This window comes from Macaca fascicularis, chromosome 13 (assembly GCF_037993035.2).
Source record: "Macaca fascicularis isolate 582-1 chromosome 13, T2T-MFA8v1.1".
Classification (NCBI taxonomy): Eukaryota; Metazoa; Chordata; class Mammalia; order Primates; family Cercopithecidae; genus Macaca; species Macaca fascicularis.
This window is the reverse complement of record NC_088387.1, coordinates 9,471,777-9,498,497: the sequence shown is the minus strand read 5'-3', so window position 1 is coordinate 9,498,497 and position 26,721 is coordinate 9,471,777. Positions and strand designations below refer to the sequence as shown.

The 26,721-nt window shown below is 38.3% G+C and overlaps 1 protein-coding gene and 1 long non-coding RNA gene across 4 annotated transcripts in view; one reads left to right on the top strand and one right to left on the bottom strand.

Annotated features, from left to right (window-relative positions):
• MRPS9 (mitochondrial ribosomal protein S9) overlaps nucleotides 1-11,742 on the bottom strand; it is a 55,823-nt gene extending 44,081 nt beyond the window's left edge. The window contains exons 1-2 of the mRNA XM_005575177.5: nucleotides 11,582-11,742; nucleotides 1,374-1,553 (exon numbers count right to left, since the gene is read on the bottom strand). Of these exons, the coding sequence (XP_005575234.3) occupies nucleotides 1,374-1,553; nucleotides 11,582-11,716 (315 nt within the window). The 5' untranslated portion in view covers nucleotides 11,717-11,742. The remainder of the gene's footprint in view (nucleotides 1-1,373; nucleotides 1,554-11,581) is intronic.
• LOC141408309 (uncharacterized) overlaps nucleotides 11,043-26,721 on the top strand; it is a 163,441-nt gene continuing 147,762 nt past the window's right edge. For 2 of the 3 annotated variants that reach the window (XR_012422001.1, XR_012421998.1), the window contains exon 1: nucleotides 11,914-12,305. This is a non-coding gene — a long non-coding RNA (uncharacterized lncRNA). Of the gene's footprint in view, nucleotides 11,373-11,913; nucleotides 12,306-26,721 lie in introns of those variants that run through there. The other variant, XR_012421999.1, reaches the window with a different exon arrangement.

The following is a 26,721-nucleotide window of genomic DNA, read 5'->3' as shown; positions in this document are numbered from 1 at the left end:
CTAGCAAAGGAACTTAAATTTAAGAACTTTGAACTTTGTTCTAATTTTTAAAAAGTAATATCAAATTTAAATTTAAGAACTTTGAACCTTGTTCTAATTTTTAAAAAGTAATATCTAACATCCCATGATATTTTATACATAACTGAAGAATAGCATCTCTTCATAGATAATATCCCCCAATACTGTCCAGATTACCATAAAATTCAAAAAGAGGGCAGCAGCTACAAAATCCCTAACTACAAATCACCTAACCTAGAAGAGCAATAAGAAATCCTTCTGGACCAGGCCCAGTGGCTAACGCCTGTAATCCCAACACTTTGGGAGGCTGACGTGGGTGGATCACCAGAGGTCATGAGTTCAAGACCAGCCTGACCAACATGTTGAAACCCCATCTGTACTAAAAATACAAAAATTAGCTGGGTGTGGTGGCACATGCCCGTAAGCCCAGCTACTCAGGAGGCTGAGGCAGGAGAATTGCTTGAACCCGGGAGGCAAAGGTTGCAGTGAGCCAAGATTGTGCCATTGCACTCTAGCCTGGGCAACAGAGCAAGACTCCGTCTCCAAAAAAAAAAAAAAAAAAGAAAGAAAGAAATCCTTCTGGTTGAATAAAAAATGTTGCTCTGGGGCCTGAAAGTGATACTTCAGTACCATTTATAAATAGGAAAGGTATACAAAAAGATTGAAATTAAACTAAAGTGCACAAAATGACTAAAAATAATATTAAAATCATGTAAGAATGTTATTATCTATACAAAGATGTTGTTCTTCGGTTAAATATAAAACATCATGGGATATTAGATGTTACTTTTTTAAAATAAGGACAAGATTCAAAGTTGTTAAATTCAACTTCCTTTGCTAGCTACTCTAGGATGTCCAGCAAAAATACTATCAACAATTATTGCTCTTATCAGGAATATAATAATTCAAGAGTGAATAGAATTCTGATCCTAATTTTCAAATCACTTAGACTATGCCCCCATTTTGAAAATTCAGATATATATTTAAGTTGACAAAAACACTGGGCCAAGGTTTACTTATGGGACTTGATATAAATTTGACTCTATTTTCATTATCATCTGTTTTATCATTTTGTAAGAAAGCTGAGTCTAAGACTACACAATAGGTTAAACATTTCCCAATAGTGTATGAGCATTTATAGACTCATTTCTAGGTAACACCTAAAACTCACCACACTATGTAAATCCTGCACATTTGTCTTTGAAACTGTGGCCCCAACTTGCAATGGATAGCAGCATTTTTCTTTATTCTGACAGCTTGATTAAAACACAGAGCTAAGGGGCTCATGAAGAAAAGTGCTTTTAATATCTAAAACTCTACAGCAATTACTTTTCCAACAGAGTAACTGTACTTACATCAATATCTTCTTGAGTGAAAGTCTCTGGATCTTCTCCCATCATGTTGGCTAAATGTCTCTTTCCTATGTTGAACTCTTCAATCTGCTTTTTAATAAAATCCTCTGTGTAAGTTTCACGTTTTGAGGCGGGAACATTTTTCTTTGTTGTTCTAACTGCAGTATGTCTTAGCCTTAATATCTAACAAAAAATACAGATGGAAAGAAAAGGAAATAAATTAGACTGTGATCTTCTAGGGCACTGCCCTTAAATAAAATAATATATGCGAGTAATTGTCTTCTTTTATTATGGTAAAGTGACAAGAGTCCAAAAAAAAAGTTTAAAAGGTCTGCTAAAAAAGTTGTTAGAATCTGTCCCCTGCTCAAAAGCTTGCTTACAATGTAGTTTAAGCTACTAGCATTTCAATACATTAAAACCAAAAATACCTGTAAGTGGTATGCTACCTCCTGATCTCTTTTAAACATCCACTTTTGATAATGATTGGTCAATGTCAGTGAGTTTTGATATTTGGCACATGGGATAAAGAGTAAAAGGCCACTCCCTTAAAAAAGCAAATACCGATGCACCAGAAACCAGCAGGCAGAAAACATGAGAGCAAATGGCATGGCCTGGGGAAGAGCACCTTACACTGCGGGTATTCACCTTACTCGTGGGTAAAAATCCGGCCTATCTTTAACCATCTTTTGGCTTAGCTTAAGACTTTATTCCATGGTCCTTATATTAAAGTGATAAAAAGAAAAAATTGCTTGACTAAACATTGGGAAGATTTATTATTATTAATTTGGTTCAACATGCTAACTGCAGAAATAAGGGCTCGCATATCTTTTAAAGGCATCAGTAATTATATCACACTTGCTGCTGCTGGTCCTTTTATGCTGTGGTACTAGGAATTTCCCTCAAAGGCATTAAGATTTCGCCTTCAATCAAAGATGCTAAAGAACGAGAAAAATGTTTTCAAATGCCATTCAGCTGCATCCGGTAGCTGGAAATAACTAGAACAGATCTTTCTGGTCCTGGCTTTTCTTAAGATCTTAAACCTGTAGTTCTCAACCTTCATCCTGGCCCCAACAATTCTAAACACTCTTAAAGCAATATTCAGGCTTTAAAACCACAATCTTAGCAATCCACTCACTTCCTTTTTCATAAACATAAATCTCACTCAGACAGACATCATTCACTGGCACCATCCCTCCTATCTCCATCCCCTTCCTTTCCGAGAATCCTAAATTCAGATGCCTCTACAGTAATTTGTCACTAAAGTTACACTAGAAAATACAAGAAAAAAATACAGGAGAAATGTAACAATACCCAATTAATGAAAAAAATGTATGTTTTTAAACTCTTCCGAATTAAGATAGTAAAAATATAGTTTCTTCTTACTCTTTAATGAGTAAGAAAAGGGCAATTCAAAATTACCTGAAACTTGAGTTTATTTTTACTTAGGAGATCACATCCTTCTAAAACATACTACTAGCCAATCATTATCGTTTCTTACAATGCTTTGTGAAGATACAGTGTTGCCGTCAATGAGTAAAAGCATGACCACAACTGGCTAATGCATGGTCCCTTCTTTTACAGGCACAGCCTGTCTGTACACCCCTGCTCCCCTTGCCACAGGCCAGCACCACCAGCACCAACTCCCCACCATAGTGGTTCCCATCTTACGTTTTTACTGTTTTCCAGGGGATTTTAAAATGTGTTCTTTATGAGTCTACGTCTTCTTTAGGCAATGCAGAATGTTGCTTCACATATTCAAAGTGAAGAGAAATTATCTTTCTACCTCAAGAATCATAGCAAAGGTGTGATTAGGGGGCCGAAAAGTAGCAATCACATAGTAGAGATAATTCTCCCAAATGTTCCATTGCCAAAAGGATGATTATATTGCTGGTTTTTATACATAACATGACAAAATGTTTTTGTTCACAGCTAAAACAATCCTAATACAGGTGAACCCACAAAGACTTTCTTTCAGGTCACTACAACCACACTCCCTGCCAATCACCAACCACAGCCCTGAGGAGGAGAAGTGTGCCTCCTGGAGCATATGGCTCCTCTCACTGAAGGGATTCCAGACGAGGAGCAAGATCAGGGAGGAAAGTGATGCGTTCAGATTTGAGAATGTGTGTGAGATGTTGATGGACATCCCAGGAAGACAGATGTCCAGGAGGCAGGTGGCCTTGTGGGTGTGAGCATGGACAGACCTGAGCTTCAGATACAGGTCTGTTAATAATCCATACCTGAGACATGAGGTTGACACTCAAAGAGAAGCAGAAAAAATGGCAAGCATTAGTGCTAGGACAAAAAACAGTCTTCTACTAGTAATGAAACAAATTGTAGGTGAGGGAAGGTAGGCAGAAAGGCAAGGTTACTTATGTCTTACGCCCACTATTTTCTCCGTGAAATAGAAGATGGTCTGCTGAGACCAAAAGGTGGTAGGTTTAACAGATGGAATACCACATATTCAAAGAACTGTGATGCAGTGGTTGTAAAGACAGAAAAACTGTAAGAAAGAAATTAGAGATGGCTAGATACAGTGGCTCATGCCTGTAATTCTAGCACTTTGGGAGGCCGAGGTGGGTGGATCACTTGAGGTCAGGAGTTTGAGACCAGCCTGGCCAACATTGTGAGACCCCATCTCTACAAAAAATCACAAAAATTAGCAGGGTATGGTGGTGGGTGCCTGTTATCCCAGCTACCCAGGAAGCTGAGGCAGTAGAATTGCTTGAACCAGGGAGGCAGAGGTTGCAGTGAGCCAAGATCACGCCACTGCACTCTAGCCTGGGCAACAGAGGGAGACTCTGTCTCCCAAAAAAAAAAAAAAAAAAAAAAAAAAAAGAAAGAAAGAAAGAAAGGAACTAGAGAAAAAAATTTTAAATATCCATTCATACTAAGAAAATTCTCATTACTAGTGAGCCAGGAGAATAATTCCAAACAAACAGGAATCTATATTCATAGAATGTCTGTAATCTTTTGTCAATTTTCTTTCCCTATGGTTGGTTTCTTTTGTATGTTTCAGTGGTCTATTCAATGTGCTATTTAGTTCCAGAGAGTTATATCTTAGGGTAGATTGTACCGTTCAGCATTACAAAGTTTTCTACTCCTATGTAATATTTTTTTTTCTTCAACTCTGTTGGGTCATAATATTGTAACCCTTTCTACCTCCTATTTACATTTCCCTGGAATATCACTGCCCATCTTTTTCATTTAAGTTTTAGACAATTTTAGGTTTTGTTTTTTTAACCCAATCTGAGATTTTAGTAGATGAGAATACCCAAGTCACATGGGGTTTAACAGCTATTCTGTCTTGTCATTCATCTTATTTAATCTTTATATTTTTTATGCTTCCTTCCTATTTTCTCTCTTTTGCTATAGGAAAAAAAAATTGGGCTTTCTTTTTTATGGCTTTTGAGCTGGCAATTTGGACCATATACAGCTTGCTCTCATTTTACCAGTGACAATACATGTGTCTCTGAATAAAATGTTTAAATGTACTCCTATCAACTTCAAAAATAAATATCCAATGAATTCTGACTGACTTATTCAGCTCTCTTTTTCAGCCACAGCAATTATCTGTTCTTCTGTTCTCTACAGTTTAGATCAGCTTCTCGTAGTCTTATTTCTTATCCCTTGTTTGTGCATTCCGTATGATTTTGAAATCTTGACTCTATGGTTTTTTCCCTCTTTCTGCAGTGTCAATTCTGCTTACTGCAGCCACTATGCATTTTTAGCTTTTTATATCATTGGTCTATCCTCAAAATTCTCGCCTCAACAGTTTCTTTTAATCACATCTTCTTGTCTTATCCTATCTCATAGAGCTCTTCCTCACTCAACTGATTTTTAAATGTTCTTGACAGTGTGAAGTAGCTGTGGTAAAATAATTCTTCCATTTTGCTAGGTAAATATCCCTTTGTATTTTCTTCAGCTGTCTCTTCCACACTGTTCCTTTTGCTCCTACAACGGTTTAGCATCTTCTCAAGCAAAAGAGTTGATTATTGAAGACTTGGTTTTTCACTTGATTTAAAATTGCATCTGTCTATAGTCTCCAGAGTTTGTGACATGAGGTGGCGGCTTTCCTACTTTTAACATGATTGAGGTTTAAACATATATATAAACATTTTCACTGTTGTTCATTTAGAAAAGGTTTAAAAAATTGCCCTAATTTGCTATTTTTCATAAAAAGTCTTTAAGATCTTTTTCAAAGACATTTCTACATATTGCTTAAGAGTATGACATTCTGGAAACTTATAACATTAAATTTACAAAGTTATCACAGCATCAGTATCTGGATATTGAATATGTTTATTAAATGTCCAGAATTATTCCAGCAATGAATTCACACAAAAATATTTACATTCAAAGGAGTCCATTGTTCATTGGTATAATCCATTAAACAAGGTGAGGTTAAGAGTGTGAAAAAAACAGATCTTTACCTAAAAACACCAAGAATTCTTGAAGGGAATTTGCTTTGCCACTGTTAAGAACAATTTGCAGGCAGGTGCAGTGGCTCACACCTGTAATCCCAGCACTTCGGGAGGCCAAGGAGATCACGAGTTCAGGAGTTTGAGACCGGCCTGGCCAACAGAGTGAAACCTTGTCTCTAATAAAAATACAAAAATTAGCCAGGTAAGCTGGTGGGCACTTGTAATCCCAGCTCCTTGGGAGGCTGAGGCAGGAGAATGGCTTGAACCCGGGAGGTGGAGGTTGCAGTGAGCCGAGAGAGCGCCACTGCACACTCCAGCCTGGGTGACAGAGTGAGACTCTCTCAAAAAATTAAAAATAAAAATAAATAAAAATTTAAAAAAGAAAAGAGAAAAGAAAAGCAAGCAGGCAGGGTCCAATGGATGTCTATCAACTAAAAGTTATCCATGCAGGTTCAATCAGAATGTGTCCATTAAGACAAAATGGCATTCCAGCTGTCCTGCCTGTATGCTCAGGATATCAGGAGGAGGAACATCTGATAGGATTACTTTGAGTCAGGTGTCCCAGATTTATTCCGCACTATAGCCAGATCTGCTCAACTATAACCAATGAAAAAGAACTAATTCCTCCTGGGGAAATTGGGATGCTACTATGAAGGGGAAATGGATACTATGTTAAGTAAATAAGGAAATCCACTTATTTAAACAAAATTTACCATTTATGTTAATTCCACAACCTGTTATAAATTAAAACACTTAATATACTTATCAATCAAATAAAATGCATAAACCCTGTTTAACTCCCAATTAAAATAAACCAACTATAAAAAGCTACCATTGGGACAATTCAGAGAAATTTGAACATGAAATAGGTAACAGATGATAAGAAACTACTGTTCCTTCTGTTAGATACGGTGGGGGCAAGGAATCTATTTTTTTTTTTAAAAAAAACCTTTCTGTTAGAGATGCATATTCAAGTACCTATAAGTAAAATAACAGAATGTTTGGGGTTTACATTAAATGACTCTGGGGGGTGGGAGGGGAGAAATAAAAACAAGACTGGGAAAATACTAATAATTGTTGAAGCTGGTTGACAGATCTGTGGAGTTCATTATATTATTCTATTTTTTATATGCTTGGTTTTGCAGAATAAAATTCTAAAAATAAACTACTTTACTAGTTCATTTAACAAATTTGAGCAATTATTATAGACCAGGCTCTGTATTAAGTGTTAACAGAAAAAACTGTAAAGAAATGAGTGATATTAAAATGAGAATGTTGCCATAATGAGATAAGAAAACAAAACATAGTAAAGATGCAATTTTCTTTAAGCTAATAATCCTATCTGACAGAAAGAATGACACAGCAGGTGTTCAGATGTACCCACATGTGCACACACATAGGCACTCATATATGCCTGCACATCAGAACCGTAGAGGAAAGACCTAAATACATGAGAGAGACACTGAGATAACAAGAAAAGAAGTATATGTGGGTTTTCCACTGTTGTAGGCAGCTTCCAAGATGGCTCCCAGTGAATCTGCCGCCTGCTGTTCTGCTCTCTTGCTTACCTTTTCTTCATCAGCCTGAGGGAAGCCAGATGTGCTGAGCTGCCCTAGAGGCACATGTGGCAGGAGCTGAGGGAGGTCTCTGGCCAACAGTCAGCAAGGACCTGGGGCCTTCAGTCTGACAGCCTGCAAGAATCTAAATCCTGCTAATGACAACACTGAGTGAGCCTAGAAGCAGACTCTCCCCACCCACAGTGGAGCCTTGAGATGACTGCAGCCCCGGGCAATACCTGGACTGTTGCCTTACCAGAGACCCTGAGCAAGAGGACCCAGCAAGGGGTGTCTGGAGAACCCTGACCCACATAAACTGTAGAAAACAAATGTCTGTTAGTTCAGCTGCTAAGTTTTAGGATAATTAGTTATGTAGCAATAAATAACTGATACATTCATAATCCTAATTACAACAACGAAGCATAGTACAAGAAAGTTTACTTATCTTGTTTTATAAGGGAAGGAGGGGTGGGAATGACAGTAGCATTTATTATCAAGCCCTTATTAAATAAGACACTTATAAATTGCCAAATAAGGAAAGTGTAAATTTTAACGTAGAGGTATTTTTTGTAATTAAAACAATGAGGAACACACTCAATTCTATCCTTACAAGGACAGGATTAGATCTCAAAGGCAATAGCTTATCCTACCAAAGGGCTTTTCTTTTCCGTTGCTAATAAACTGGGATTCAAAATAAATATATTCAAAAATTATCAGGGGCGGGGGCATAACTAATTTACAGAGCTGTGTAGAGCATCTGATACAAATTCAAGTCAATTATACCATTTGTTTTCCAAAGCGTTTTTTAGCCATTTGTCAAAAAAAATTTATGAAGCCCCTACTAAAGTAGACCAACAGAATGCTGTGATAAATACAGTTATTATAACCTCCAGGAGCATGGGAGATGAAAAAACAAAACAAAACAAAACAAAACAAAAAGATACTTGAGACAGAGACAGGAATGTGTTTACAGTGTAACCGAAATATAAAGGACCAAGCCATTTAATGCCATTGATCACTTCTCTAGCAGACGGTCTAAATCAACAAAGGAATCTTGGCTTGGCAAAAACTAAATGTTTAAGCACTAAGAAAGTGTTCAGTAGTAGAGAATAATTAAGAAGCACCCTATTAACGTTTTGTAGAGATATTTCTCAAAATAGCATTGCTTTTGCTTTTCCTTATTACAAAAATCACAAATATTATAGAAAGCCAAATTAGCATTCCTGTATTAGCCATATTGATAGAGGATTTATGAATTCATGGGTAAACTTTGTAGTACAGCATGGAAGGGAACTGTCAACTGCTCATAATAATGCTAACACTATTTGCATTTGTGACAGATAAAAAAAATCAGCTACCTAAGCATAGCAAAACAGACCATACTGATTCCCGCCAAACTTTCCAGTCCTGTCTCTCACCATTCTCTCACCAAAACCCTATGCTATAACCAATTGTTGCTGACAAAACCCGCTATCACTCAGTACATCTCTATAGCCTTGTGCACCTATTATGTCTTCCTTGAAGAGAATAGCTTTCTGTTTTCATATAACTTCTAATTGCTGCTAAAGACGCTATTTCCCTTTGCTTCCTCGGGGAAGCTGCCCATGACGATCCTCTACCTGGTCAAAAACTCTAGTCTGACTCAGGCGTATCATTTCTGTGCTCTTCTGTACTTACCTCTGTAAATATCACAATACACTATAGATCCCTGATATTCATGGATATATAATCTGAAAAGTTTGGCCATTCATGAGTAAGACTGCCTCTTCCGCCCCAAATTTGGGACACTCAGACATTTGCAATTGTACTGAGGTATTAACACAAAACATGCATACCACAAGACTGGTATGCAAGAGGTAGTCTGCTAGTGAAGGTCTCAGCTGAGAACCCAGGAATAGCTTAAGAAAACTCGCTTCTTTTTCCTTATTGAATCAGTGTTTCTCAAACTTTTTAAACTGTGACCCATAGTAAGATCTACTGTTTATATCACCACCTAGTATACATTTACATATATAAACAAAATGCAAAAATACTCTGCAGGAAATGCACTTTATTATTATTCTATTCTCCTACACCCTTCAAGTTTGCTGTAACCTCTGAAGAGATTTTCTAATTAAGGAAATTAAACTTTGAACAAACAAAAGACCAGGTATAGTGTTTTGTCACTCATTAAGTGATTAAAATTTTTATTATTTTATAAAATAATAAAAAACTTCTCTTGGGCTACCAAGAGAAATCTAACTATTAATGTTGTAGGCAGAAGTGAAAAAATGTTAATATTTAAGACAGATAAGCTCTGCGCCAGGATAAACAAAAATCTTTATCAACGTCTTTAGGTATATGTATGCAATCATAAGAATCTAAAGGGGAGTCAGCTAAGTGTTTCAGTTATAGCTGAGCTGTACTTCATGTGGTAAAACACATGCTGTAGTAGTATTCAGGAATCTGGGGATTCAGCCATTTCAGGACCATCCCTTAAGAGTGCTAAGGGTGGACACTGTCTTGTAATTGTTCGACTTTAAATTGTTTACTTCACAGTGCCTGGCAAAGTGCTCAGTAAACATCTGCCATATGGGAGAAAGGGGTTGTTTCAAGACTGGTCAAGGAGATGAAAATTAAAGTAACAAGGAGAAATCATTCTTCATCCATTTTACTAAACCAGTACTTAACAACTAGACCAGATGTTTACTGAAACTTTATTGGTGCAAAGAAAGTAGAAACAAAGCAAAAGTCCATCAATTGTTATATTAACTTTGATATATTCTTATCATGGAATAGTATGCAGCAGTTAAAAATGCTTTTAAAAACATAATAGGGGACCCTGAAAAATTTCTACTTTATAATATACTGCATATGTAGAAGAGAAAAGCAAAAAAGTAAAATGCAATCAAATATGGTCCATTTTTTGTAAAGTACACCTGTGCATGTATGTTTATACACGATTATAAGAACACGAAAAAAGCATAGAATAGATACCAGGAGGGACAGAAAGTTAGCCATCCCCCAATACACACATTAAATGTCAACAATAAAAATACTCTGTATGACACAGTCCCTCTCATAATCATGTGTATACAGCAAAGATATACTCAAAGAGATGCATGAAAAAATAAAAATTTCTAGCACATTTTCCAGTAAGAAAAAAAGTAAAAGCAAATATCCACATGAATAGATAGAATGGATTGGTTGATCTAGGTTCAAATATAAAAGAAAGAACATAAAAAAAGATGGTTTTTTTTTTTTTTTTTCCAATATAGTTTTTAAAGCATGGTGTTTGACTTCCCTGCAATAATTGGTACTGGTTATCACTCTCCCTCCTTGAAACATTCACCTGTTTTCCATGATACCACACTGGCTGGTTTCTCCCCTGCTTGTTTGGTCCCTCATTCTCAATCTCTTGGGGCCTCCTATTTCTTATTTGTCCTTCAGGGCCCTGTCCCTCTGCCTACTTCTCAGTACACTCTCCCTAGGTAATTTAATTTGTTTACAAGGCCTCAATTACCATCTACAAGATAACAGGGCACTTCGAAATCAGTTCTTCTCCTGAGCTATAGACTTGCCTATTTATAGACCTACTGGAAATCCCAGATGCCTAAAACATAATCCCAAACTAAACTCGTTTCTTCCCTCTCAAATCTTTTTCCTCCTCTGAGATCGCATGTCAGTAAATTGGCATCATCAGCCTACCAGCTGTTGACTCCCCACTTCCCTCTGGATTAAACGAAATGTACAAGTTCTGGCCTGCATCTTTCCATAGAGAAAGATTCGGGAAAATTAAGAAGACAGAAATTGCGCAGATTGAAGGCACTTCTAAAAAGTCACTGTCCTCTACAGAACGTGACTTTCTCCATTGTCTTCCAGGCCCCTGCAGGAATCCAATTCCCGTCATTCTTCTCTGGCGCGGCTCTCCTCCTCTCTGGACAACAGGGCAGGGTAGGACTGGACCCAACACCAGACCTAGGGCACCGACCTTTAGCTCAGCCGCCAAATGAAAGAAGAGGTCGCTCCACTTCCACCTGCAGGTAAGTTCCCCTCGCTGCAACCCGCGAAAAAACAAGTAACAATCTCCAGAGCGGCCGCTGCAAGCCAACACCCACCTCCCCACCCCCAACCTCAGATCTCCACTAAATATCTACCCTGCCTGAAGGCACGAGACGCTGGGGGGTGTCCGCGCTGGCTCCACATCCTCGCGCGGCAGAGATAAACCGCTTCCAGTCCTCCCAGGCCTTACCTGGGATCTGACATTTGGTTGCAACTCAGCTGCCGCGGTTTTCCAGAGGCTTTGCTTCCGGACGAGGGTACCCCTACCCCAGAGAAGAAACCAGTAGGAAACTCTTCCGCCGTAGGACACACACGGGGCCGCCATGTTAGCTGTGGGAGATCCAGGGCCGCAGGGGTGACGGGGCGGGGCCTAGAGACGGCGCAGGCGCTAATGGACGCGGGGCTCCAGAGGCTGTCCTGAGCAAGAGCTTCTAGGGCCTTTGGATCGGGGGGCGTGTCCCGCGACCCGAGACGGCAAGTCGCTGATTGGGTGCATGGAGTGCGCGGGCCGTATCCGACTCCACCCCTGGCTGCTGTCGCCCTCAAGAAGGAACGCTAGTGGGTAGTTTATCGCGGCCGCTTTCTCTTCACGTCCTGAATTCTGTCTCTTTGGAACTCACTTCCACGCTCTCCTAGTCTCTTTGGCGCTCACTTCCACGTGGCACTTTAGCCAGCCCTTCCCTCCCAGCCCCCTTGCTGCATCTCGAGCGGGCTCTTCCTCCACCTTGGCAGGGCGGCCGGGGCCCCAGATGGATTCCAAGCATTGCTTCCTGTGTGTCTTATCCTAGTAGGGGTTTTCCCCTCCTCTAACTTTCCACGTTCTTCTGGATCCAAGTCAAGACTCTCCTGCAGCAGCTGTCAAACTGGCACTTTCCTGCGTTGTTTCCTAACTGTACAGGATAAACCTTAAACCGGTGAGGTCAAACACTACCTTTCTCGTTTTTGCACGTCCCTCCCTACGCGTTGGTACTAAGCCTTACTTGAAAGCCAATCAGAACTGATCAATTGTTAGAGATGAGTATGTCTTGCTTTCTGAAACTTGCGTGCTCCTGACGGTTAACTCCCAGGGCGCTTTCTACGAAACACATATTAAATGATGTAGTAACACACTTTAAAAGGGTTTACAAACCCTTAGATTTGAAGGGTCAGTAAAAGTAAAACACAGAAAATCGGAGATCGTATAAAGTTGTCAAGCAAACACCCTGTACTATCACCATCATTTCACGAAACAACTTTTTAACATTAAAAAGGTAGAATGACATAATTTCACAATAAATAAAAATCTTTTAAATGGAATACATTTACTTGTATAAAATGCTCATCCTGTTGTTCTTTCTGTTATTAGCTTTTAGACTAGCAAAAAATATCATGAGAAATTGGCAGAGGTCAGATGACTAAACTCTGATTTTTTTATCTTGCCCAAATTCCTATACACGTGGTTTGGGGAGTCATGCCCTACAAATCATAAATTCTTATCAGATGGGTTTTACTTAACCCTATATATGGTGACTTACTTTCCAACCTGACTCTGGCATAACATTACGAGACAAGGAAGAAAATCAAAATATTTTACCCCAAAACATGTTTCTTTGCCATATCTTGAAATGGCCCTGCAAAGCTGTCCTTGGAGGGGTGGGATATGCATCCGTAAAGAATCTCTGTTAACATAGCTAGATCTTTTTCTTCCAGACCCTTCCAATCCTAAAGAGATTAACTAAGATCTGAATAGGAAACATTTGTCATCCATTGTCTCTAAGGGCAACCACTATAAGACTTCTAAAGAACTTTGGTCTCCACAATCTTTATCTTAAACTGAACATTCCCTTTCTATCAGTCCCAGGTCTTTCTGGACCAAACCAATGTATTTCTTAAATGTATTTGATTGATGTCTCATGCCTCCCTAAAATGTATAAAACCAGGCTGTGCCCCAACCACCTTGGGCACATGTTCTCAGGACCTCCTTAGGGCTATGTCACGGGCCATGATCACTCATATTTGACTCAGAATAAGTCTCTTCAAAATATTTTACAGAGTTTGACTCCTTTTGTCAACAGATGGATAAACTAGCATTTGGGAATCAAGACTTTATTTATTTATTTTATTTATTTATTTTTGAGATGGAATTTCGCTGTTGTCGCCCAGGCTGCAGTGCAGTGGTGTGATCTCGGCTCACTGCACCTTCTGCCTCCCGGGTTCAAGCAATTCTCCTGCCTCAGCCTCCTGAGTAGCTGGGATTACAGGTGGCCACCACCACGCCCAGCTAATTTTTGTATTTTTAGTGCAGATGAGGTTTTGCCATGTTGGCCAGGCTGGTCTCGAACTCCTGAACTCAGATGATCCACCCACTTTGGCCTCCCAAAGTGCTGGGATTACAGGCATGAGCCCAGCAGAGAACCAAGACTTTATAGCTCATTAAAATAGATGTCTTTAAACAGTAGTTCCTACACATTGTGAGATTATTTTAAATTTTTTTTAAAATTTTAATTGTGGAAATTTAACCAAGTAAAAAACAGTAAGTATGTGGAAGCAGGATTTATACTATTAAAAAATTATTGATATTAAACCATATAAAAACTAAGTACTAAAATTAAGGTTAGGAGTGGTGGAGATTTTTCCTTTTTCTGAAATTCATGTCGCAGTTCTTTACTAGAATGCTGTCATGCACTGCATTATGCAGTTTTGGTCAACAGTGACCTTCACATAAGACAGTGGTCCCATAAAATTATAACAGAGCTAAAAAGTTGCTATCTCCTAATGACCTTATAGCCATCAAGACATCATAGTAAGGGAGGAGACCACCCCTCATATTGCCTTATGCCCAATTTGTGCCTCCAAAGAAAGAAGAAGTAAAAACTAAAAGGCAGAAATGGAATCCACAGGCAGATAGCCCAGCACTGCACCCTGTGCCTGGTAGTTGAAAATCAACCCCTAACCTAACTGCTTGTATTATCTATAGATTTCAGACATTGTATGGAAAAGCATCGTGAAAATCCCTGTCCTGTTCTGTTCCGTTCTGATGACTGGTGCATGCAGCCCCCACTCACGTACCCCCTGCTTGCTGAATCGATCATGACCCTCTCACGTGGACCACCTTAGAGTAGTCAGCCCTTAAAAGGGATAGGAATTGCTTACTCGGGGAGCTTGGTTTTCGGAGATGAGTCCGCCAATGCTCCCAGCTGAATAAAGCCCTTTCCTTCTACAGCTCAGTGTCTGAGGGGTTCTTGTCTGCAGCTCGTCCTGCTACAATAGTACAATGCATTGTTTACCCGTTTGTGGTGATGATAGTGTAAACAAATCTATGCACAGCCAGTCCTATTAAAGGACATACAATTATGTACAATACATAATACATGATAATGAACTATGTTACTGGTTTATTTATTTATCAGGCTATACCCTATAGTTTTTATTGTTAATTTGGAGTGTACTCCTTCTACTTATAAAAATAAAAAGTTAGCTGTAAAACAAACTCAGGTAGATCCTTCAGGAGATATTCTAGAAGGCGTTATTGTCATAGGAGCTCCATACGTGTTATTGCTCCTGAAGACCTTCCAGTGGGACACGCTGTGGAGGTGGAAGACAGTGACGTTGGTGATCCTGACCCTGTGTAGGATAATGTGTGTATTTGTGTCTTTGTTTTTAACAGACAAGTTTAAGAAGCTAAAAAACAAATTAAAGAATAAAAAAAGCTTATAGAAGAATAAGGGTATAAAGAAAGAAAAGGAATATAAAGAAAGAAATGTTTTTGTACGCCTGTACAGTGTGCTTATGTTTTAAGCTAAGTGTTATTATAAAAGAGTCAAAAACTTTTAAAATATTAAAAATTTTATGAAGTTAAAAAGTTATAGTAAGCTAAGGTGAATTTCTTATTGAAGAAAGACAATTTTTTAATAAATTTATTGTAGCCTAAGTGTATTGTGTTTGTAAAGTCTACAGTAGTAAACAGCAATGTTCTAGGCCTTCACATTCACTTACCACTCACTCACTGACTCACCCAGAGCAACTTACAGCCTTGCAAGCTCTGTCCATGGTTAGTGTCCTATGCAAATGTACCATTTTTACCTTTTATACAGTATTTTTACTGTACCTTTTCTATGTTTAGATACACATTTACTTACCATTGAGTTACAGTTGCCTACAGTGTTCCAGTAACATGCTGTGCAGATTTGTTTCCTGGGAACAATAGGCTGTACCATACAGCCAAGATGTATAGAAGGCTACACCATTGAGATGTGTGTAACTACACTCAATGATGTTTGCACAGTGATGGAATCACCTAACGACACATTTCTCAGAATGCATGATTGCAGATTGTACAGTAAAGCGAATGTAGTACATTTTCCACCTCTAGGGGCAATGCTTGTACTCCTGCATTACATTTCCTGTGTAGCCTTTGAATTTGGGAACAAATGCACTGCTAAATGTTCACATTAGATTCATAATTTGGAGACACAGGAAAGATTGAAATGCACTGATTAATCTTTAAAATATGAAAAAAAAAGAGGCCGGGCATGGTGGCTCACACCTGTAATCCCAGCACTTTGGGAGGCTGAGGCGGGTAGATCACCTGAGGTCAGGAGTTCAAGACCAGCCTGGGCAACATGGTGAAACCCCGTCTCTACTACAAATACAAAAATTAGCTGGGAGCGGTGGAACACGCTTGTAATCCCAGCTTCTCAGGAGGCTGAGGCAGGAGAATCACTTGAGCCCGGGAGGCAGAGGTTGCAGTGAGCCGAGATTGCGCCATTGCACTCCAGCCTGGGTGACAGAGCGAGACTCTGTCTCGAAAAAAAACAAAAAAGAAAAGAAATGTACTCATGTACTTTACCAAATCGCTAAAGCTTAGATTCTTTTCATTTTGTTCTCACTTTTTGAGCACCTATTGTAGGCATCAGGAATCCTAGGTCCTAAAAATCCAATATAGTGGGGTCATGTCTAATGTGAGGGTTTTGTTCTAAAGTCAGCTTGTTAGATGAACATCAGGAAAATCAAAGTGTTGTACTAACACCAAGTGTTGCTGAGATGTGGGATAGCAGGAACTATTAGATGCTGCTGATAGGAGTGTAAATTGGTACAACTCATGAAATCAACCAGGTAATTAGTAACCTATTCAACTTAAGATGAGCACAGCCAACAATTCATCAATTACATTCCTATATACATGCCCTGCAGAAGGTCTTGCACAGTGCATCAGGGGACATGTATCAGGATGTTCATAGCAACATTTTTATTTTGGTAACACAAAAATAACCTGTCTGTTGATAGGAGGATGGATGGACAAAAGAGCACCATACAGCAATGAGAATGAATGAACTTTAATTATACATATGAATATGGTTGAGTTTCACCAGTACAGCAAAAACTAGGAAGTCACATATGCATAGCCACAGTAGGATTCCATTTACAAAAAATAGGCAAAAGTAAGCAAGATATTGTTTAAGGGTTTATCCCTACATAGTAAAACTGTAAAGAAAAGCAAGACAATGAAAACACAAATTTCAGGATAGTAAATACCTCTGGGAGGAGGAAGAATGCCTTCAGAAGGGTACAGGAGGTGCCAATGTTTTTTATCTTTAGATGACTGGTGGATAAATAGGTGTGCAACTTACCATTATTCTTGAAATGCTACATACTTGTTTTATATACTTCTGACGAAAAGAGTTGATTTTCACCTTCCATCTCTCTCTGACTCACACTGAAAGGTATGGCAGGCTGTGGCACCAGTGTAAATTGGCACAATTGTAATTTCTTTCTCCTGTGTTCCACATACCTCATTTCCTTATTCCTGTCTCCTTTACCACCTCTTCCCCATCCTCCTCCCCTCTTCCTACCTAGTGAGCATAGCTAAATGATGTAGTCCTCAAAAAATTGATGTGCCCCTGCTCTGCCCTGCATTACAGGATTCCTGGAAAGCATCCCTGGAGCTGCAGAACTTTGTGGATCTATACAAAAATCTAAGCCTGGAAAAAAATACAAAGACTTAATGGTTTCCACAGACAAGTGAGATCTTTCACTCCCCAAACTCCTTCCTCCAGCCCCTCACACCCACCATTCTACTTTCTGTCTCTATGAGTTTGACTGTTTTATGTGCCTTTTATAAGTGGAATCATATCCAATATTTGTCCTTTTGTATCTGACTTGTTTCACTTTGCATAATTTTTTTTCATTTTGCCATTTTTTTCCAACTTTTATTTAGATCTGGGGGTACATGTGCAGGTTTGATATATGTATATATCATGTGATGCTGAGGCCTGAGGTATGAATAATCCTATCACCCAGGCACTGAGCATAGTTCCTAATAGGTAATTTTTCAGTCCTTACCCCCTTTCCTCTTTCCTCCCTCTAGTAGTCCCCGGTGTCTATTGTTCCCAACTTTATGTCCGTGTGTACTCAATGTTTAGCTTCTACTTATAGGTGAGAACATGAAGTATTTGGTTTTCTGTTTCTCTGTTAGTTCACTTAGGATAATGGCTTCCAGCTGCATCCATGATGCTGCAAAGGACTTGATTTTGTTCCTCTTTTATGGCTGCATAGTATTCCATGGTGTACATGTACCACATTTTCTTTATCCCTCCACTGTTGGCAGGTGTCCAGATTGACTCCATGTCTTTGCTATTGTAAAAAGTACTGCAATTAACATACTGTCTTTTTGGTAGAATGATTTCTTTTCGTTTTGATATATACCCAGTAATGGGAGTACTGGGTCACATTATAGTTCTATTTTTAGTTCTTTGAGAAATCTCTAAACTGCTTTCCACAGTGGCTAAACAAATTTACATTCCCACCAACAGGGTATAAGCATTCCCTTTTCTCTGCAGCCTCACCAACATCTGTTATTTTTTTGAGTTTTTTTTTTTTTTAATAATAGCCATTCTGACTGGCACGAGATGGTATCTCATTGTCGTTTTGATTTGCATTTCTCTGATGATTAGTGATGTTGAGCATTTTTTCACATATTTGTTGACCAGTTGTATGTCTTCCTCTGGGAAGTGGCTGTTATGCTTTTGCCCACTTTTTGATGTGGTTATTTGTTTTTTGCTTGCTGAATTATGTTTCTTATAGATTTTGGATATTAGTCCTTTGTCAGGTGCAGTTTGTGAAAATTTTTCCCATTCTGTAAGTTGTCTGTTCACTCTGTTGTTAGTTTATTTTGCTGTACAGAAACTCTTTAGTTTATTTAGGTCCTATTTGTCAATTTTTGCTTTGGTGCAATTGCTTTTGAGGACTTAGAGATAAATTCTTAGCTGAGGCCGATGTCCAAAATGGTATTTTCTAGGTTTTCTTTTAGGATTTTTATAGTTTGAGGTCTTACACTTAAATCGTTAATCCATCTTGAGTTAATTTTTGTATATGGTGAAAGGTAGGAGTCCAATTTGATTCTTTTGCATATGGCTAGCCAGTTATCCCAGCACCAGTTCTTGAAGAGGGATTCCTTTCTCCATTGCTTATTTTTGTCGGCTTTGTTGAAGATTAGATAGTTGTAGGTGTGTGGTTTTATTTCTGGGTTCTCTATTTTGTTCCATCGGTCTATGTGTCTGCTTTAGTACCAGTACTGTGCTGTTTTGGTTACTGTAGCCTTGTAGTATAGTTTGAAGTCAGGTAATGTGCTGCCTCCAGCTTTGTTATTTTTAGCACAATGTATTCAAGGTTCATCCATGTTGTAGCATTTGTCAGAATTTTCTTCCTTTTGAAGCTTGAGTAATATTCCATTGTATAGATATACACATTTGTCTACTTATTCATCCATCGATAGTCACTGGGGTTGTTTCTACCTTTTGGCTATTGCGAATTATGCTGTTATGAACATAGATGTACAAATATCTGTTCAAGCCCCTGCTTTCTGTTCTGTGGGGTATATACCTAGAAATGGAATTTCAGAATTCTTGTTTTTAATATGGCCAGATTTTTAAACTTAATCCTCACAGCCAGATACCCACAAAAGATAGCTTGAGTGGTATTTAAATCTACAACTTGAAAAGTCTCTAATTATCTAGACCAGGGGTCCCCAACCCCTGGGCCGTGGACCAGTACTGGTCCATGGCCTGTTAGGAACCGGGCCACACAGAAGGGGGCCAGTGGCAGGTGAGCCAGCATTACTGCCTGAGCTTTGCCTCCTGTCAGATCAGTGGCGGCATTAGATTCTCATGGGAGTGAGAACCCTATTGTGAACTGCACATGCGAGGGACCTGTGTTGCATGCTCCTTGTGAGAATCTAACTAATGCCTGATCTGAAGTGGAACAGTTTCATCCTGAAACCATCCCCCAAACCCCAGTGGTGGAAAAATTGTCTTCCATGAAACCGGTTCCTAGTGCCCAAAAGGTTGGAAACCGCTGATCTAGACCACTCCCAGCTAAATAAATATATATGGGGTAAGAAAACAAGTAATGTAAATTTCACTGAAATTTAAAAATGCTTATTAGAGGAAATTTTAGTACATAATTGCTATATATTAAGCTTCTATACTATTCAAAATGGAACCTGTCCTAGCCCACAAGTAAATCTATCCCAAGATGCATATATTTTACCATATTAATTGAATCTTAATACATAACAAATAGAGCAAGTATCTTCTTTGATTTTTTTTCACTGTGTTCGGTATGGACCAAATCCATACACATGTGCAGCTCTTTAGCTATGAGCTGTCAATTATGTTTGCTATAAAAGATGCAACACTTAGGGAGTTGTCAGTCAATGCTGTTGTGATGCTTGAAGCATCATTTCTCCAAGTTTAGCTGTCAAAAATAAAACAAATTTACATGAGACCTAAAGGTAGATTGATCGCACCGCTTGCTGTGCATTGAAAATGTCTTCGAAAGTCCCCAGGTTCAGAGACAATATGCTTAAGGTCAGTGTTTCTTTGGCCATGTTTGTAATTATTTTACATAGACTTTGTTATCATTATTTTTTAAAGTGGAGGCCAGGCACAGTAGTGTGCATCTGTAGTTCCAGCTACTTAAGAAGGCTTGACTCCAGGGGTTTGAAAGCAGCCTGGGCAACATAGTGGGATCCCATCTCAAAAAACAAACAAACAAAAAGCCCCCTAAAAGTGCATGTAGACAATGAAAGTAGTTGTTGTGAAATGGTGATGGGATTGTAGTGCCTCCTCTATTTGAAATAATAGTGTGTAGACAATTTCTATGGTGTTATGGACATCTCTTTCACACATGGATTTGGAGTCAATGTAGGACTACTCTGTGATGAACAGAGTAGAGGTAAAGAAAGTCTAGCAAAAGAGAACTAAATGACCACAATTATAGACTGGATTTATTCAGGATACTGGGACTTTCTGAATGAAAGAAATGAATGTGAATAAGGAACATAACTAAAATCAATAAAATCATGAAGGGCGTAGTGAAAATAAATAAGACTTAATCAAATTTCAGAAACTAGAACCAAAGTGAAGCTGCTTCAAGCATAAAAGAGAGGAAGTACCACTTTACACAGCAGGGAGGCAACTTAAAAATCACATTGTCCCTAAGAAGTGGATGCAGCCTGAAAATATAAGCAGAAGATGGTGATTCAGAACCCAAAAATGAGAAACATTCTGAAGTGGGTAATTTTCATTCTTTTTTTTTTTTTTTTTTTGAGATGGGAGTCTCGCTTTCGTTGCCCAGGCTGGAGTAATGGCATGATCTCGGCTCACTGCAACCTCCACCTTCCAGGTTTCAGTAATTCTCTTGCCTCAGCCTCCCAAGTAGCTGGGGTTATAGGCGCTCACCACTATACGCAGCTAATTTTTGTATTTGTAGTAGAGATTGGGTTTCACCATGTTGGCCAGGCTGGTCTCAAACTCCTCACCTCAGGTGATCTGCCCACCTTGGCCTCCAAAAGTGCTGGAATTACAGGTGTGAGCCACTGCACCCAGCCAATTCAGTTTTCATTCTTAATCTTTTTTTAAAATTAATTAATTTATTTTTATTTTTAGATGGAGCCTTGCTCCCTCACCCAGGCTGGAGTGCAGTGGTGCAATCTCAGCTCACTGCCACCTCCACCTCCAGGGTTCAAGCAATTCTCCTGCTTCAGCCTCCCGAGTAGCTGGAATTACAGGCACATGCCACCACGCCCAGCTAATTTTTTTTTTTTTTTTTTTTTGCATTTTCAGTAGAGAAGGGGTTTCACCATGTTGGCCAGGCTGGTCTCAAACTCCCGTCCTTAGGTGATCCACCTGCCTTGTTCTCCCAAAGTGTCGGGATTACAGGCATGAGTCACCATGCCTGGCTTCATTCTTGATCTTTTGAGGAAGCAAAGGTAAGAGTGACATATCTCTTGTGTGTCTATCAGAGAAAGAGTATTGATTGAAATGGACCATGGGATGCAATTCTAAGAAATACAACAGAGAATAACATAAATTATACATATATGTGCATATATGTATAATTTATACATAAACAACACACATTATATATAACATTAAAAATTTTAAAGAACATTATGTAACATTCGATGGCTAGGCATGGTGGCTCACGCCTTCATCCCAGCAATTTGGGAGGCCGAGGCAGGTGGATCACCTGAGGTCAGGAGTTCAAGACCAGTCTGGCCAACAAAGTGAAACACCGTCTCTACTAAAAATACAAACTTAGCTGGTGTGGTGGTGCATTCCTGTAATCCCAGCTACTTAGGAGGCTGAGGCAGGAGAATCACTTGAATCTGGGAGGTGGAGGTTGCAGTGAGCCGAGATTGCGACATTGAACTCCAATATGGTCAACAAGAGTGAAACTCAGTCTCAAAAAAAAAAAAAAAAAAAAAAAGAAAGAAAGAAAAAATTCAATGGCATTAATTGAGTACTGTACTGAGTACCTTAAAGGTTTTATCTCTGTTAGTCATAATACCATCCCTGTGAGGAAGGTACTGTTAGTATCCTCGCATTAGACATAATGAAGCTGAAGCGTCTCCTAGTCCTAGCACCTCATCCTCGCCTTTATCCATGTCATCTGCCCTCTGTAGCCCTTCTCTTTAGGGACCCAGCTTACTTGTCCTCCTACTTCAGCACTCAAGCCCCACTGGTTAACTCTGCCTGCTGTTCTCACAGTTATCACCTATGCCATCTCCTGTGTAAGGACATGAGATTCTATTTGTCTAGGTTGCTCTTTAGAAGTGAAAAATCTGGCAACCCTTCAGCTATGGTTTCTATGGCCTGAACAGTGTTGGGGGTGTGTGTGAAATTTAAACGTGGGTGCTATGATTGATCACACAACGTCCCTTCACCATGTCCCCAGCACCCGTGGTGTTCCCACATTAACAAGACAGCCTTGCATTCTACAGTGCCTATCATGAGTTCAATACATGCACACTTGGCAGATGCAAGCATGAACCCCAGAATTGTTCAGGCTTTGCCTACTCCATGAGGGATTGGAGTGCTGGGGCTAAAAGACCCCCAGGATTCTTCCAGGAAGGTCAACTGGGAGACTGGATATTTCACAATTTGGAGACGTGGACGATCCTGCCCAGCATTCCTGCTGACTTTGCTGCCCTGCTGGAAAGTAGAAATTTGGTACTTTAGGAATTAAAGTAAGAATTTAATCTATACAAAGGTGATTTTATCTCTATCAACCAATATTTAGTGACACATGCTTTGCAAGGCTCTGTTGTCAAGAACCATCTAGGTGTTAAGATGATACCTGCCTTTGAGAGGCTTATTAGCTTATAGAAAAAGAAAAGATGTTTACATGAATATGATAATTCTAGGAAGACCATGATAGAGTCAAGAAAAAATTGCAAAGTAAGTTGGGAGTTCAAGAAGGAAAACATTACTTCCTGCCAAATGGTTCAAGATGGTTTTATTTCCTAAATGTTTTATAGAGTTGCAAATCAAAATAAAGAAACTGTCTAATTCGTTTTTTTACTCTTATGCAGAACCACTTCTAAATGCTCTCTGAAAGCAATTAACTCATCCCATTTTATAGTACCTACAAAGTAGAATCTTCTGTCTCAATTTATCAAATCATATGATTAACAATTATTCTTCAGTAACCTTAAATGATTCTTAAGCATTTGCATGCCACCTTTCTTATTTCCACTGGAGAAACATTCTTGGCCCATTTTCCAAGTGTTTTCCAAAATCAAGTATCATATCTGATATTTAAAATTGTGTCCAATTTCAATGAGCATATCACAGCCTAGTGTGTGATTAAACTATCTCATCTCTTTATGAACAGAGTTTGCTGTGATTAAATTGTAAACACCTGCATGATGTTATTTTGACTTTAGACTCAAAGGAACATTTTATCCTGGGAAATACAGACTTCCTGAAACAAGCATATCAGTTTTCCAACCAACCTATTAGCATTACATTCTTAATGACCTTTGAAGCTTAGAAACATTTGTGTTTATATGGCAAATCCATGTTTTCCTGTCATCTAAATTATGTGTCCAGCACTATTTAGATATAGATTGCTGACCTCAGGGCATGCACTTGTCAAATATTCATATTCTCAGTAACTTCTTATCCAGTCGGCGAAGTGTTTCTTTATGTTGTCAAAATTAGAGTTCACTGTAGAAATTCAACAAACTCGTGCAGTTTATAGCAGGGAAGTTAAAACTGATAGGACAAATTAGCATAACTTCTAGATTTATATGTATATACATTTGGCTCATTATTGGAAAGAGAGAATGTTAAAAAAGCAGTGGAATTGTAGCTTTTGCCATCTTTTGTTTCTTGTGTGTGCTGTAATCACACAAAAAATCATCAGTATTTTAGATGCACACCATCCTAGCAACAGAGAGAGATTCCCACTAAACAGTAGGCACAAGCATTGGCTCAGAAACAGCACATCCATTGTGGTCAGTTGCAGGCAATGGAAGGAGCTCTAACTGGTTTCAGTGAAAGGAATTTATACCAGGTATTAACCATACAAAATTATAGTAAGGGAAGCTGGGTCATGCCTTAGCTGAACTTTGGGAACACCTCTAGTCCCTGAAATGACACGGCCTCTGCCATGAACTGCACCAGCCAAGGGATATCTTATTCTCTGCCCACCTATTCCTACTTAATTCAGTTCCAAATCCAAGTCTCATGTGAGTGTCTCTGTCAGTAGAAACTAAATCAAGTCTAGAACTCTAGCTCACAAGAGGCTTTAACTTTTCATCATTAAGTGTATAGTAGGAAAGTTTTTTTTTTAACTGTTTTACTCATTGCTGTAATTCCTAACAGTTTTCCAAACAGTACCCAGTGCCTAGAACCTGGGACATAAATGTTTTTGAAGGAGTGAATTGGAATGGATGTTGAGCAAGCTAATCCACAGTTTTTGTAACAACCGCTTAATGAGGATATTGCAGAGGGGTCTTAAATGTCTACTAGATGGTTTCGATGAGAGGAATTTGAGGTCATTCTCAAATGCTTTGAGGGCAGGATCCATGTCTGTTTTGTTTATATTGTATCCCCAATCCAAAACATGCCTGGCATATACAAGGCAATCAATAAACACTTGGTAGAATGAGTGACTGTGTAACACGTAAGTTTCCTTTTTCTCCTATATTCTTCCATTTTTTTGGTGTCATATAGACATTTATGACAAAATATATTCGTATTATATTTTGTCATTATTTTCAGTGGCAAAAACTGCAATGACTTTTGCATAAACCAAATATTATCTTTTATAATTTTATCATTGAGTTTCCTCTTTCTAATTTGAGGATGTGTACACATTGAGAATTTATATGTTTTTGTGCACTTTCTCTATACCGACAGCTAACTTTATTTTGGTGCTTAGTTAACTCAGGGAAGGACTGGCTGTTACAGGGACTGTGTGTGGTTGTCTAATGGGTTCATGTCTATTTTTACTGCACAGAAAATTATCATTGAATATTTTTACCCTCACAGAAGATGTCTTCCTTTTAACCTTAGAAAATGGTATCTTAGCAGCACACCAACATGGCACAAGTATACATATGTAACAAACCTGCACGTTATGCACATGTACCCTAGAACTTAAAGTGTAATAATAATAAAAAAATAGCATTTTTTTAAAAAAAAAGAAGAAAAATTAACATCATTTACTGTGAAGAAAGTAAATTTTTAAAAGTCATGTTTATAAAATAATACTTTCATAGCTTATATATTAAATGTCATATTTTAAATGGATTTTGTAATCAATAAAATGATGTCATATCCAATCAAAACAAAAGGAAAAAAAAAAGAAAATGGTATCTTAGCTCTCGAAGGAAGGCAAACGCAGCATGATTAATTGGATTACAATGGTCGTAATGACAGTTTTCAAAGGAGCAAGTGCTTGATTCAGCTTTGTTTCTGAGATATCGGGCTTAACAAGGAGAAGTGCCAGTTGTTTGGCACGTGGTCCCTTATGACCATATTCACAATAGGAGTTTTTTCCTACATATTTTTTACTTATAAAGAACAACCGATTTTTTTCCTTTCCTAAAAAAAAATTCATTGGTGTTTTATTTTCTGTTCAGATATGTGTAGAAACCTCCATTTTATTTTGCATGCAGACCCAGCATCTGTGTATTTCTATAAACGAAGTATTATAATGATTATTTAATTGAAATATCCAAAGTTCAGCACCTTTAAGAATTAAAGTGAATTTCTTGCACATTACACACAGCTCCATGTTTTATTTTACAGGCTTCTACTGTGTAAGATTTTTTGTCAAAATTAGATTTATAACTAAGAACTAAATTCATACTTTTATTATTCAATAATTTATGTTTTTCATAGTTTACCTTGAGTCTCACAATGACCTAATTATATTTAAAACATACCAGAAACTGTTAAGTTTGGATACACTGGCTTGCATGTTTTAAACACTAAAAACAATGGAAAGGTGTTATTTTAACATCTAAAAAGAGAAAAAGTGCTACCTATTCATATTGTGAAAATTAAATACTTCAAAAGAAAACAAAAATGTTATCTAGATTGGTCGAGAAAACAGAATAACTTCTTAAATTTCTTAGATGTTCTTAATTTCTTCACACACACACACACACACACACACAGAGGGAGACAGAGAGACAGAGAGAAAAAAAATCTAAAATACTCTCAATAATATGAGAAAATCTTTTAAAAGTTTTTGAAATAATTTCATCACCACAAACACTAATTTGCCCTAAGGATTGGTATCCACATTTCATGGAATGTTCCTTTGGCCAGATGGATCAAGTTTATTCTTCAAATTCAGAATAAGAGTGAGTGAATGAGGATTTAGAAAAAAAACAATTTGCTGAGATATTCCTTCTATCATTTCCTTGCCATTTTCCTTGCTTGGCTTATTATCCTCTCCACATAAACCATTTCTCCCTCAGCTTGATAGTGATGTCTCTTTAATTTTATCTTTTTAAAAAATTGTGGTAAAATATACGAAACATAAAATCTC